General features: G+C 53.8%; 1 protein-coding gene across 8 annotated transcripts in view; it reads left to right on the forward strand.

Annotated features, from left to right (window-relative positions):
* Window positions 1–13,499, forward strand: part of TMCO4 (transmembrane and coiled-coil domains 4) — a 77,650-nt gene that overhangs the window by 26,972 nt on the left and 37,179 nt on the right. For 6 of the 8 annotated variants that reach the window (XM_049707307.1, XM_049707311.1, XM_033433131.2 and 3 more), the window contains 5 exons: window positions 95–238; window positions 993–1,112; window positions 5,329–5,493; window positions 6,364–6,500; window positions 7,968–8,052. In XM_049707307.1, the coding sequence (XP_049563264.1) occupies window positions 95–238; window positions 993–1,112; window positions 5,329–5,493; window positions 6,364–6,500; window positions 7,968–8,052 (651 nt within the window). The remainder of the gene's footprint in view (window positions 1–94; window positions 239–992; window positions 1,113–5,328; window positions 5,494–6,363; window positions 6,501–7,967; window positions 8,053–13,499) is intronic. The other 2 variants (XM_049707297.1, XM_033433128.2) reach the window with 2 other exon arrangements.

The raw sequence follows: 13,499 nt of genomic DNA on the forward strand, positions 1-13,499 counted from the left end.
TGAGAGGCAGTGGGAGGGAGGCCGGTGGAGGAAGAGCGCAGCAGGCCCCGTCCGCACGCCCACCTCTACCCACCACGGGCCGCTTTCCTCGCAGGCGTGACCGGGGGTCTGGCTGCCCCTCTTGTTGCTGCCGGAGCCGCGACAATCATTGGCAGTGCCGGGGCAGCGGCTCTGGGCTCAGCGGCCGGCATAGCTGTCATGACCTCGCTGTTCGGTGCAGCTGGAGCTGGCCTGACAGGTAGGGTTCCAAAGGAGTGGTGGCCCAGATTCTCACCAGTGAGGGCTCCCTGGGAGACGGAGGAAGAGGACATGGCTTTTCTCACTCTGAGTCCTGGCACTGCCAGAACGTATAGCGAGCTTCACAGAGAACTGGGTGGATGGCTTGGCCTGGCTCGGGACAAGGCTGAGTTCGAGAAACTGCACCTGGTGTAGACTTCTTAGAAAGGGTCTGATTGGACCTGCTTGTCACCATCTAAGAAGTTTCCAGGCAGGCTGCCTCAGAGACGGTTGAGCTGCTTCTTGTAAGAGGACACATGGCTACCCCTCACTTACCAGCATCCCGTGGGGGAGTGTTTCCGAATCACATGTGTCAGTAGCTCCCCAGTCACACAGAGTTTCCTGTTAAGTGGCATGTTGCTTCCCCCATTGAGAATCTTGGTCAGCTCAAACCACTTTTCACTTCACTCCTGAAGTTCGTGGGCGGGAAAAAGATGTAGTACCCACGGAATCAGGCCAGAGCGGTAGTTATGAGCTTGGGCTCTGAGTTTCAGCTCTGCCAGTTGGGGGCTAGCCAGCCTTTGGAAACCTGTTACCTTCATCTGTAGTCAGGACGATAACGGCACCGACCTTAATGAGTTCAAAAACGAGACGTTTGTCAAGGGACAGGGCACACGGTCGGCAGTCACTGTGAGTGTGTGAGTACACAGAGCCACTCTAACATTCCCCAGGGTCCCCAGTGACCCCCATTCTCACTTTTGTATCTGGTTCTTTAGGATACAAGATGAAGAAGCGTGTTGGGGCCATTGAAGAGTTCACGTTTCTGCCTCTGACAGAAGGCAGGCAGCTACACATCACCATCGCCATCACGGGATGGCTGGCATCTGGCAAATACCGTGAGGACCAGGGGCAGAAAAGGATGCAGAAGCGGGTGGATGTTGGCTGAGCTGGGTCTGTTGCTGTGGGCCAGACCCTGGCCTAGGCTCTTGCCTGTGTATGTCTTTAGGGGGTGGATGGGGGGGCCTATTTTTCAGAGGAGGAAACTGAGACTCGGAGAGGTGAGATGACTTTATCCCACATCTGTCTTCCCATCCACCCATCCATCATCTGTTCATCCATCCATCCATCCAACCATCTACCCATCTATCCATTATCCATCCATCCATCCATCCATCCATTCACCCACGCATCCACCTATCTATCCATCCATCCATCCATCCATTCACCCATTTAACCACCCACCCACCCACCCATCAACCCATCCTTTCCACAGAGTTTATAGAGCATGTGCCAGACACTGAGCCAGGTCCTAGGAATTCAGCGGTGAGCAGCACAGTCATGGCCTCTGCTCCCATGGAACATGTGGTCCAAGGCAGAAGACAGATCACTGAGCAAGTAATTACAGGGAAGCTTTATGGAAGGCACGATAGGGGAAGCACAGAGTGCTTCTGGGGAGTGAGGGAAAAGTTATTGGAGGAAGTGGCATTTAGGCTAAGGACTGGCTGGGAAGTAGCCAGAGAAGGAAGGAGAAAGAAGTGAATACCAAGCAAAAGGGCAGCATGTAGAAAGGCCTAGTGGTGCAAGAGAAGCACAGGATGGCTTGAGCAAGGAGCTAGAAGACAGGAGTGTGGGTGACACCGGATCACACAGGAGCATGTGAGCTGTGGCGAGGAGTTTGAGTTTATCCTCAGAGCAAGTGGAAGATAGCAAAGGAGTTTCAACACGTAGGTGAGAAATCAGTACATCTTGGCTGTGTGACCTCAAGCAATTTACTTCACCTCTCTGTGCCTTGGCTGCTTCATTTGTAAAGTAGAACAAATTATCCTTGCCTTTCAGGGCACTTACAAAGATTAAATTAAACAAGGTAACGTGTGGAAAGCACCTGGTTTTTAGTGACATTCCACAAACGTTATTTCCCTTTACTGCTCTAATTTGAACGTGTGTGTTTTGGGGGGATTCTAACCAGGGTGGCACTGAGGAATAAGGTCATGGTCCGCTTACTGTTGGCTCACTTTTCCAAGTGCCCAGTGTGAGGCTCAGCAAGCAGGTCGTCAATCAGGGAGAGAACAGGGTGGGCCGGGGAGTCTGGAGCGTCCTGACCAAATACACAAGCTCAGAGCCTCCTGGGTTCCCAAGTTGCTGGGATCCGAGGGCAGAAGCCACAGCTGTTCTAAACAGCACAGGAGGAGGCAGGTGAGAAAATGCCCAGGCTCTGTTGAGAGGCATTACTGGGCGCCAGAGTCTTATTGGTATGTGCGCACCAGGGCCAGTCCCCAAACAGGGGACTCTGAACAGTGACTGAGCACCTAGCGCCATGAGTCAGGCATTTCACCCACACACTAGGAGCTTGACGTACGTTACCTCGAGTGACCCTCACATCCATGCTCTGAGGTGAGGGCTGTTCTTACCCTGATCTGGACGAAGAGGAAACCTAGAGGGATCACATGGCAGACAGGTGGCACATGCAGGATTCGAACCCAGGTCTCCTGACCCAGAGTTCACGGGTTTCTCTTCATTTGTTTCATGATACCATCCATGCTACAGAAAGACTGAGACAGGAAGGAAGGAGCAAGAGTCTAAGTGAAGGAATTTGCAGTTCTGACCAGTGTGGAAAGCAAAGCCCTTATGGTTGTTTTACCCACCCCCTTGCTGGGCTGGCCCCAGGGCAAAATCAAGTTCATTTGCCGCGGGGGCTGGGGGAGGCGGGGGGCGGGAGGGGCCATTATCGTGCAATATGCTCCCTAGGCAGAGGCGGTGGTTACAAGATATGTAACCAAGGTAGGTGAATGCAGTTCAGGAGGGAAATGAGTCACCTTGTCCTGCCTCCCTGATGGCCAGGAAAGAAGTCTCGTGTCATGACAGGCTTGCTTCCGTGTGTGATGGGAATCTATGGGCTTTCTTGGGCCCGCCCCTTTATTAAATAGGATTGTTTGTACTCATGCTTATGGTTTTGTAGCTCCCCACTAAGCCAGGCATTTTTGCATGCATTGGCTCACTTAGTCCCTCACTTCAAGCCACGGATGTGGGCATCATTATCACCCCCATTTTACAGATGAGGAAACCGAGGCTGATAAGGGCTGCCCAGGGTCGCCTCGCTAGTCAGGAACTGGGGCACGACTCACCCCCATTCTGTCTGGCTCCATAGCCCATGTTCTTGGCCTCAGGGTGATAGAATGCAGTACTGCACTTTACAGTTTGCATAATGCTTTTCGTGCAGCCTCTCACATGATCCCCACAACACCTGTGAGTCAGATGCCATCATTCCATTTTAACAGGTGTAGAAACTGAGGCTCAGAAGGGCAGCGTGCCTTGCTTGTGAGTCTTGCAACCATAAAGCTGCCGAGCTGGGTCCAGAGCCCACCACACAGACACACACACACACAGACACACACACACACAGACACACACACACACAGACACACACACACACACACACAATATCTGTGCCCGCATCCTGTCTCGGGCTGGCCGTCTCCTCGTCCATAACTAGAGACAGTTAATCCCTGAGCTGCTGCAGACCTGTGACAGACTCTCTGCAGAGCGGGGAGCAGCCCCTCAGTGGTCTGCATGTCAGCAGAGCACCCTCGGGTAGGGACGAGGCCTTCGGGTCGGGCAGGTCAAGGCATGTGGCTGAGCCAGAACCCGAAGCCTCTGGGAAGCTGGCTCCACTGTTCATTCATTCATCCTGTTTTCATGAGGCTTTGGGAATCGAGTGCTTGGCAGACAGACTGCAGGACAGACGTGCACTAAACAGATGACACAAAAATAAATGGATAATTGCAGACTGTGACGAGAACTCAGGACGCAAAAGTGCAAGGTGCATTAGATCCCCCTTGTCAAAGGGGGCCGGGAAGCTTCCCCGGGGATAAGGCGAGTGAGCTGGAAGCTCAGAGACAAGTAAGGGTGGAAGGTCACTTGGGCCATGGGCAGAAATGCACGGGGCCCCTCGATGCTCCCACGGCCCAGAAATGAGTGACTACATGATGTTTGCATGGCCCTCTCCCTCCCCAGGCTGAGAGCACTTTATCTGGATGGCTCAGCCTCCTCAGCTATAAAATGGGGCTAATTGTGGAGCCCCATTTCAGAGGCTGTGTTGAGGTAAATCAGAGAGTGCATGGGAAATCCCTCAGCACAGAGCTGCCCAGCACTTAGTACTTGCTCACTAAACGTTTCCTACGATGATGGGTGTCTGTATCCTCAGGGTCAAGCGCCTGGCCTGGCATAGTCTAGGTACTCAGTTAAGGTTTGTGGTATGAATGAATGAATGAACGAGTGAACGAACACAATCAAAAGCATGTGTTTCTGGAGGGTAACCTGATGGTTGCTGAGGCTGTGAAGGAGGCAGGGGCCAGGTCACAGGGGGTCTGAGAGTCCTGCTGGAGAGGTGACAACATCCTCAAGGCAGAGGAAGGACTAGGAGGGAGGGAGAGAGGGAGGCAGACAGTCATGGTTTTATTTTCCTGCTTGACGTTGGTCACGTGGTTGGTACTGTCATCATCCTCCCATTTCTAGTCCCTAGGTGAGAAAATTGAGGCTCAGAAAAATCGGGGGAGCCAACGAGCTCATGGCAGAGCTGGGCTCAAACACCTCTGCTCCAGATTTGCAGACTATTTCCCAGGCCGTGTCTGTTGACTGAGATGCGCCCGCTTCAGGGAGCCAGCTGCTCGTGGCCCCGTGTGGCCCCTTGTGTGCTCGTAGCATCCTCGATGCCAGAATTACTGCAGAGTGAGAGAAAATAACACTTGACACACACGGTAGTTGGAATACTTCGTTCTTATAACTACTCTATGAAAAGAGATAAATGCTAGTCTCCCGACTTGACAGCTAAGCAAAGTGAGGCTTAGCGTGGGATAGTGACCCAGGGTGCCCGGGGTCGCCCAACTGCTAATGAATGCAGGAGCTGGGTCTCGAACCCCAGCCTGCTGTCTCACAGCGCGGCCCTGTGCTCTGTCTGGGAGCGCGTCTGCTCTGCTGTCAGCTGCCGTTCAGTGGCGGGGGTGGGCCTCTTGTCTCCCCGCAAGGGTGAGTGGGCCCCTGTCGCCGACTGTCTGGGAAAGGGTGAGAGGCCTCCTCTGTCACAGGAGAGACCCCACCTACCTGTGCTCTCCGCAGGCACCTTCAGCGCCCCGTGGGCTGCCCTGGCCCACAGCCGCGAGCAGTACTGTCTGGCTTGGGAGACCACGTACCTGATGGAGCTTGGCAACGCCCTGGAGACCATCCTCAGTGGTCTTGCCAACGTGGTGGCCCAGGAGGCCCTAAAATACACAGTGTTGTCTGGTAAGCCTCCCCTCACCCCCACCAGCAGCATTCCCACCACTCCCAAGCCACACTGGTTCTGTACCTTTGCATGCCTGAGGCCCCCAGTGAGCCAGGCACAGTGCTGGTCTCCAAGAACACAGAGAGGCAAAGTTTATGGTGCTTATAGGGAGGAGACAGATAAACAGCCCATCACATTATCACATAGTGTGTCAGTTAGCAACTGCTGCATAACAAACAACCCCATAACCCAGTGACTTAAAATAACAACCATTTATCACAGTAGCTCAGAAGTGTTGAGGCTTCATTTGGCTGACCTTTGCTGGGCCTGCTTATGCATCTGTGGGTCAGCTGACTGTCCACTGATCTAGGCCAGCCTTGCCTGGGGCAACCAGGGCAACTCGGCTCTGCTCCATTTGTCTCTCCTCCCCGTCCTGGGATCGCAGGCTATCCCACACCCACAACAGAAGTGCACTAGAGGCACAAGTCCATTTCAAGCCTCGCGTCCAGGAACATCTCATTGGCCAAAGCAAGTCACATGATTGAGCCTAGGGTGGATGGGCAGGGCAGGGCAGGAGCAGGGGGCATTGCAGAGTTATGAGGCCAAGTGGGAGGATACAGGGTGGAGTGACAAATTGGGGCCATCTCTGGAATCTCACACATGGCAGATACTTAAACATAGGGATCTAGGCCATGTATCAGAAATGCGTGAGCTTCAGTTTTCTTCTGTACTACTTAGCAGTTTGACCACACGTGGAAAACTTACAGATTCCAAGTTAGAGACTCTGGATGCATTCACTCAGGCATCCATTAGCCAGCCGATCGCTTCCCTAGAAGGAGCCCCCGCCCCGTGCCACCACGGCCTTCATCACCGATATCCCTCCTCCCCAGGCCTTGTGGCTGCCCTGACCTGGCCAGCCTCACTCCTCAGTGTTGCCAATGTCATCGACAACCCCTGGGGTGTGTGTCTCCATCGATCGGCAGAGGTTGGCAAGCACCTGGCCCACATTCTACTCTCCCGGCAGCAGGTACCTGGGAATAGCTGGGGCGAGGAGTGGGGGGAGCGGGCAGGGGGCGAGGAAGCAGGGAAGCATGGGGGCTGACTTGTGCACAGACATCATACCTGAGACAAGCCCACGTGGGGGTAGCCCAGTGGCTTTGGGGGGGTGGGGGGTGGTCGTCATTGCTCCTCCAGTTCAAGTCATAAAAGCACCCTAGGGGGACTTCCCTGGCGGTCCAGTGGTTAAGACTCCATGCTTCCACTGCAGGGGCCACAGGTTCGATCCCTGGTCAGGGAACTAAGGTCCCACAAGCAGCACAGCGTGGCCAAAAAGATAAAAAGTGTCCTAGGATGGACCAGTAAGAATTACAGGCTGTGCATCTCTAGCAAGCAATCAGGTGAAAACTAACAGGCCTCTGCAGGTGTGGACAGGACCAGCTCTTCCTTTCCAGAAGTATAGAGCTACCCTCTGAGCAGATCTCCAGTGGCCCAAATACCACGTAAAACAGTTAGGGTTCCATCCACATTCCAGACAGTCCGAGGCAGGAAAGTAGAAGGGAAGGGCCTTTCACATCCCTTGGCCAGGACTCAGCCCTGCGGCTATCCCTGGCTGCAGGGCAGTTGGAGAAACTTCATTTTTGGCTGGGTAGCTGTGGGCCCAGAAAAACTCAGGAGTTCTGTTACCAAGGACAGAGGGAGAATGGGTGTAGGGTGATGACTGGTAGCCTTTGCCACAGAGTTCCTGCAGAATTGGAATATTGTTTAATGGAGGGCCTTCCATGGCAGTAGATGGAGGTAGGGGGGAGGGTGGGGGGAGGGTGGGTACATATACCGGCCCAAAAGCAAGGGAAAGGAATGGAGTACTGAGACCAGCTGGACCTTTGGAACTCATCTGCCCTCTCCCTCCATGTAGAAGTTGTACCCAAATACCTCTCATGACTTTCTTTTTCAAGTTGCCTTTCCTACAAGTTCTTGAGTCAGAAAATTCCTCTTCGCATCTAACTTACAACCTCCTCTTATAGCATAAGGCCAACATTTCATGTCCCCACTTCCTATCTAGGAACAGAACAGTTGTGTCCCCCCACCCCATGTGACTCTTTGCCTTTTCTCCCATCACACCCGGGGTACCTCCCGCCTCCTCTCTCGGCTCCAGAAGGGCCCCGCTTCACTGCAGTCATTTGCCACAGGTGGATGGGGAAGGAGCGACGGCCACTGGGTAATGGTTTGAGATAAAACCAGGGAATTAACCCAGCCAGATGCTGCCTGTCAACCTGGGAAGAAGCCGGTTCCTGAGCAGGTGCCCTCCTGCATAAATGAAGCCCCAGACTCTCCTGATGGAGACATCAGAGCCTGGGGCCGAGAATAGCACAGGCGTGATTCATTAAGCGGGAGGCAGGTGCTGAGAAGTGTGCAAGGGCCACCGTCATCGGGGCTGATGTTTTTCTAGAACTGGCTGTGCACCATGCCCCCAACACCTGTGTCCTTTCTCCCCCAGGGCCAGCGGCCTGTCACCTTGATTGGCTTCAGCCTGGGAGCCAGAGTCATCTACTTCTGTCTGCAAGAGATGGCTCAGGAGAAAGGTAAGGCTGGCCCATTGTCACAGAAAACACTTCCGGAGTCCATCCCCCAGGCCAGAGGTTCTGCACTAGAGGTCGCGAGTCTTGTGACTGTGTTCCTAGATCTTAGAGTTTAAAACAGCTTGAAAAAGAAAAAACAGTCATTTGGAAAATTGTTTATTTCTTCCGTACGTAAATTAGAGTGGGTGTGAGACAGTTTTATAAAAATGGCCTTTGCGTTCTGATGCGGGTTCTTGAGTGGGAGGGGAGTGGAAGAGTCCGAAATCGGGGTGTTGGCAGGGCCGCGCTCCCTCTGAAGGCTCTAGCGGAGAGCCGCGCCTCTTCCAGCTTCTGGTCGTGGCCGGCAGTCCTAGGCTTGCAGACGCCACGTTCCATCCTGCCTCGTCTTCACATCACCTTCTCCTTTGTGTCATCTCTTCTCGCCTAAGGACAGTGTCAGTGGCTTTAGGGCCCGCTCAAATCCAGGATGGCCTCCTCTCAGGATCCCTCACTAATTACATGTGTGTGATTTAATTACATCTGCAAAGACGCCTTTTCCAACACCTGTTACCAAGGACAGAGGGAGAATGGGCGTAGGGTGATGACTGGTAGCCTTTGCCACGGAGTTCCTGCAGAGGTGGAATACTGTTTAATGGAGGGTCTTTTCCAAGTAAGGTCTCACTCACAGGTTCTGAATGGACACATCTTTTGAGGGGGCCACCATTCAACCCACTACAGACACCTTTGGAAGTGTGTCATGCCATCTGAACACATACTTTCAGTGTTGATGCAGTGGAAAGCCTGGTCTCGGGTCGGTGAGGCCTCCAGGACTGAATGCCGGTTTGGGGCAGATCTGTCACCAGGGGCTGCCATAGCAAGGGGTTAGGGGGGTGAGGTGCAGAGCTCAGGGCACTTGGGGTGGCCCACCGTGCGTGGGACCCGGGCTAACCTCTCTCCTGGTGTAGCACAGCAGCAGCAGAGAGAATTCCTTCTCTGGATGGGGGGAAGTAGCAAAGAATTTTCAGCAGTCTTTAACGCACATTTTGCTGGTCAAAGCAAGTGACAGCCAAGCCCTAGGTCAGTGGGGTGGGCAGTCCCCGCTGCCCCTTACACTCCTTCTGTCCACAGCGGAGGACGAGGGGAGCAAATGTTTGACAAACGGTGATCCAGACTCTGACTCGGGGATGAAGGAGGGCATGGGCTTTGCAGGCAGCCGAGACCTGGGTCTGAGTCCTACCTCTGCTCACCTGGGGAGCCTGGGTTGGGTAAGGACTCAGCCTCCCTGGACGTCGGTCTCTCCCTTTGCAACAGGAGGTTCTTGTCACCTCTGGGCAGTGTCAAAGGCCGGAGAGCATGGAGGTCAGGCAGCCGGCCCAGTGCTGGGTCCTGGTCAGCACATCCTGTAGCGGCTTTTAGGCTGAAGTATCTCTGCCGGTGTTGGGGGTAGCTGCGCTCGCCCCCTGCGCTCTAGAGCTGTTGCCACCAGGGAGGCCCCTGGAAAGTTGTCACGCTCTGCGCTGTCATCGTTTTGCTCCTTTCCTGGTCATCCCTCCCCCAGTCCATGCAGCAGACCCATCTGCCAGGCTCCTCATCACCTGGATGACGTGGTCTGGGGGACAAAGGCGTGTCTTTGGCTCCAGTTAGCATAAATTACATGTTAACTTCAGATCATTAATACAAGCCAAGTCTCCAGTTCCCCTCCTGAACGAATTAATTACCATTGACCATCTGGACACGGCCACTGGAACTGAGGTCGCCGTCAGCTGCCTCCGGCAAGTGAGGCCGGAAACCGATGGGAGGGAGATGTTCCCGCCCTCAGCCTTTGGCGGGTGGTTCTCAAAGCAGCTTCCTTCCCGCCTCTTTCCTGGCCACTGCTCCCTCCCCTGGCTCTTCATAGCCCACCACTGAGAACTGGGGCTTTGGTATCAGGCAGACCTGGATCTGGGTCCCAGCTTCATCACTGACGAGCTGTGGCACCTTGGGCAAGTCACTTAACCTCTCTGAGCCTCAGCTTCCTCATCTGAACGTGGGACTTAGTACACTTACCTCGAAGGCTCTTCAAGAGATTAAAACGAGACGATGAATGTGAAAGTACCTGCTGCAATTTGGGGTCACTCGGTAAACGCTTCTTCCTCTAATCTGAGGACCTACTGTGCACGGGGCACTGTGGTGAGTGTCGTGTAGACGGAGGCGCTTGTCGTTTTCTGCCTACTTTCTGGCGCACACGTTAGATGGTGAATTCCAGGCAGGCGGGATCTGCCTGTGCCCCACCACCTCTCCGGCACATGGCACGTTCCGAGAGCTCGGGAAGGTGGGTGGACTTGACTTCGGGCTGACAGGCTCAAGAGCCTGGTGCAGACTCCCCGGGTGCCGGGCCGTGCACTGTGCAGGATCTCGGTCTCCCGGCAACCCCCTGGGAGGTTGTTATTCTTCCTGCTTCCGGGATGAGAAACTGAATGAGGCTGCGAGGGAAAGCCAGGCGGATCCTAAGAGCCAGAGCCGGGATTCGACGCCAGGGTGTCTGGCTCCAGGGCCCTCACTCGTAACAACTGTGCTATACTTTGCAGAGGACCCAGACCTTGAACGTGGGTGGGGCTCCTCCAGAGGATCTAGAGGGAGGGGAATTCCAGAGAGTCCGGCCCGCAGGGAAGAGGAAGGGCTCTCAGAGTGTCTGAAAACGTTGAGTCTAGTTTTTCTGCAGCCTGTGAGAGGGGACCAAGATGGAATGTGGGAAATGGTTAGGACAGGAGCCTGGCACAGGTCTCGAATGCCAGGTTAAAGTGCTGGAACCGACTGGTTAGACGCTCGGCCTCTGAATTGTGGGACGAATGAACAGCTGAGCATAGTCCTGCAGAGGGAGGCACTGGGGGCAGGGGGTGGTCAGTGCTGGGCAGCTTGTGGTTGACCCCCCTCCCCCCGTGCACACATTCTCTTGCGCGCGCGCGCACGCGCACACACACACACACACACACACACACATACACACACACACATACACACGGCAGCAACTCAGCCGACCCCAGGGCCTCTCCTGAATGGATGGGAAGCTTCCCAAATAACAGGAATTGGGTAGGAATCTGAATAGAAGCCCAGCGGCCAAAAGTGCAGCTGGTTTTCTCCCCATCCGGTCACCTTCCGAAGGAGGAGCTCACGGCCAGAAGACTCTGAACAAGAGTCTTTATTCTTGATCAGCCTGACAGTTTCCCCTACTTAATAACATCCCATGCCACCCTGTGTCTGGAGGGGCGGTAATAAAGGACCCTGGTAACCCTTTGCCCTGACCTTGGTCAAGAACCCTCCAAGAAGGGGTCTGCCCCTCAGCGGCTGAGGCTAATTCTTACTGAGCATTTATATTATGCTAAAATCTGTCTTAAGCTTTATAAAAGGGAGCTGGCTTGGAATTTCCTGGCGGTCCAGTGGTTAGGACTCCACGCTTTCACTGCCGAGCACCTGGGTTTGATCCCTGGTTGAGAACTAAGATCCCACAAGCCATGCACGGCACGGCCAGAAAAAAAAAGGGCGGGGAGCTGGCACCTAGGATTAGAGCACCACACACACAGGTGCCCTTGACCCTGGACCTTGTTGAGGGAAAATCAGCCTCCCACCAGAGTGGGGGCCCACAGTTGCGGTTCCTTTCTGTTCCTACACCCGCCTTGCCCCCTCTTCCTCGACAACCCCCTCCCAAGTCCCGGCCTGTGTTACTGATGGCGCACCTTCAAGTCTCCAGCTGGCTGGCTGTGGTTGTGAATGAATTATTCACCCTTTGCCCGGAGCTGCTGTTTCACGTCTAATTCATTCCCGCTCAGCTGTCTGGTTTCAGGCAGCCCTGCTTGTTTAACAGCCAGTTAATCTGCACACCAAGGAGACCCTCTCCTGATTGCAGGAAGGCTGTCACTCTCTGAGTTAGGGGAACGTAAAAGAGGAATTACTCTAATGCAGCTGAATCCACTAATTGTTTTCTGGGTTCCCTTGAGACCAAGTAATGAAATGTAGCAATAAATCCTAGAGTCACACAGAGTACAGAATCCTTCAGCTAGCCTACCCCCACCCCCTGCCCCCTCCTAGCTGCAGCCTGTCCTTTTTTCCCCTCCTCCAAGAAAAGCTGCCTGTAGCATTAACTATCTCACAGCTTCATTTCCTTTTTGGGCCATGTTGCAAACAGCAGGGGGTTACTGCTTAGGGGATATGCAACCATTCACAAGGTGTCCCTCACCCGGGCCTGCCCCTCCCTCAAGTTCAGTGTGGGCAGCTTCCTTACAAATGGGTGTCTAGACTACAAGCCCCTTGAGGGCAGAGATTGTGTCTGACCAACCTCTATGCCTCCTGTACCTGGGATAAAGCCAACAGAGAGTGCTCTATAAGTGAATTGTCTAACGTTATAAACATTCACATTGTATCAGTCAGGACAGGTGAGGTTATGCTGCAGTAACAAACATCCCCCAAATCTTAGCAGTGTAACACAGCAAAGGTTCATTTCTCACTTGTGCCATCTGTCCACTGTGGGTGGGCAGGGGGTTCTGATCTTTATAGTCACTCACAGATCCAGGCCAATGGAGCCTCCTTCAGTAGGAGACAGAGATTGTAGTGAGTTACACACTGGCTCTTAAAACACTTTCACCTGGAAGTAAACGTCACTTTCACTCATGTTTCATTGGCCAGAGCAAGGCACGTGGACATTTCTAACATCCGTGAAGGGCCAGTGAATGTATTCCCACCATGTGCTCCAGCCAGAACACCTTACTTGGATTCTGGCCTCTGCAATTAATTCTCAGCTGAAGCCTCAGGTTCTTTATCTACAAAATAGGGAGTTTTCTCTCTTCCTCCACCCTGCCTCACAGCTTGCAGGATAGACGTACACCTTGATGGAAAGCCAGAGTGGGGCAGAGGATGCTTGGGTGAGAGCCCCAGCGATTGATGGTACCCAGGAGCCCAAGGGGCCCACACACAGACAGAAGCAGCAAAGATTCCCCAGCACGTTACCCACCGGAGGACCAGAGCTGGTTCCAGTCTGGCTGGGAGCAGGCTCCAGGCGGACAAAGCTCTGAGCTGTGTTGATGGTGATTGGCTCCAGACCGTGCCCAGGGCCCAGAGAATCAAGGGAGATGACCTGGTGAAAATGCCTTGAAAAGGTAGAGCTGCCCACAAATGGGAATGACTGTCATAGCGATAGTGTAGCAACGGCTGCCACTTACGAAGGCCCAGCTCTCTGGCTGGTTCTTGCTCACGGATTTATGTACATTCGTGTCAACCCTCACAACAACCCCATAAGATAAGTAATCCTGCCCCGTTTTTCAGATGAGAACAGTGAGATTTAGAGAAAGGTGGAGTAGCTTGCCCTAGAACTAAGATTTTGATACCTTTCTCTGACTCCAGAGCTCCTATTCATATTGTTGTTTTGAGCCCTTCTGGCTGGATGTTTTCACTCAAAGCAGTATCTCAGATCAGACCTTCCCAACGGAGAACTAGTCACA

Source organism: Orcinus orca, chromosome 1 (genome assembly GCF_937001465.1).
Source record: "Orcinus orca chromosome 1, mOrcOrc1.1, whole genome shotgun sequence".
NCBI classification, from domain to species: Eukaryota; Metazoa; Chordata; class Mammalia; order Artiodactyla; family Delphinidae; genus Orcinus; species Orcinus orca.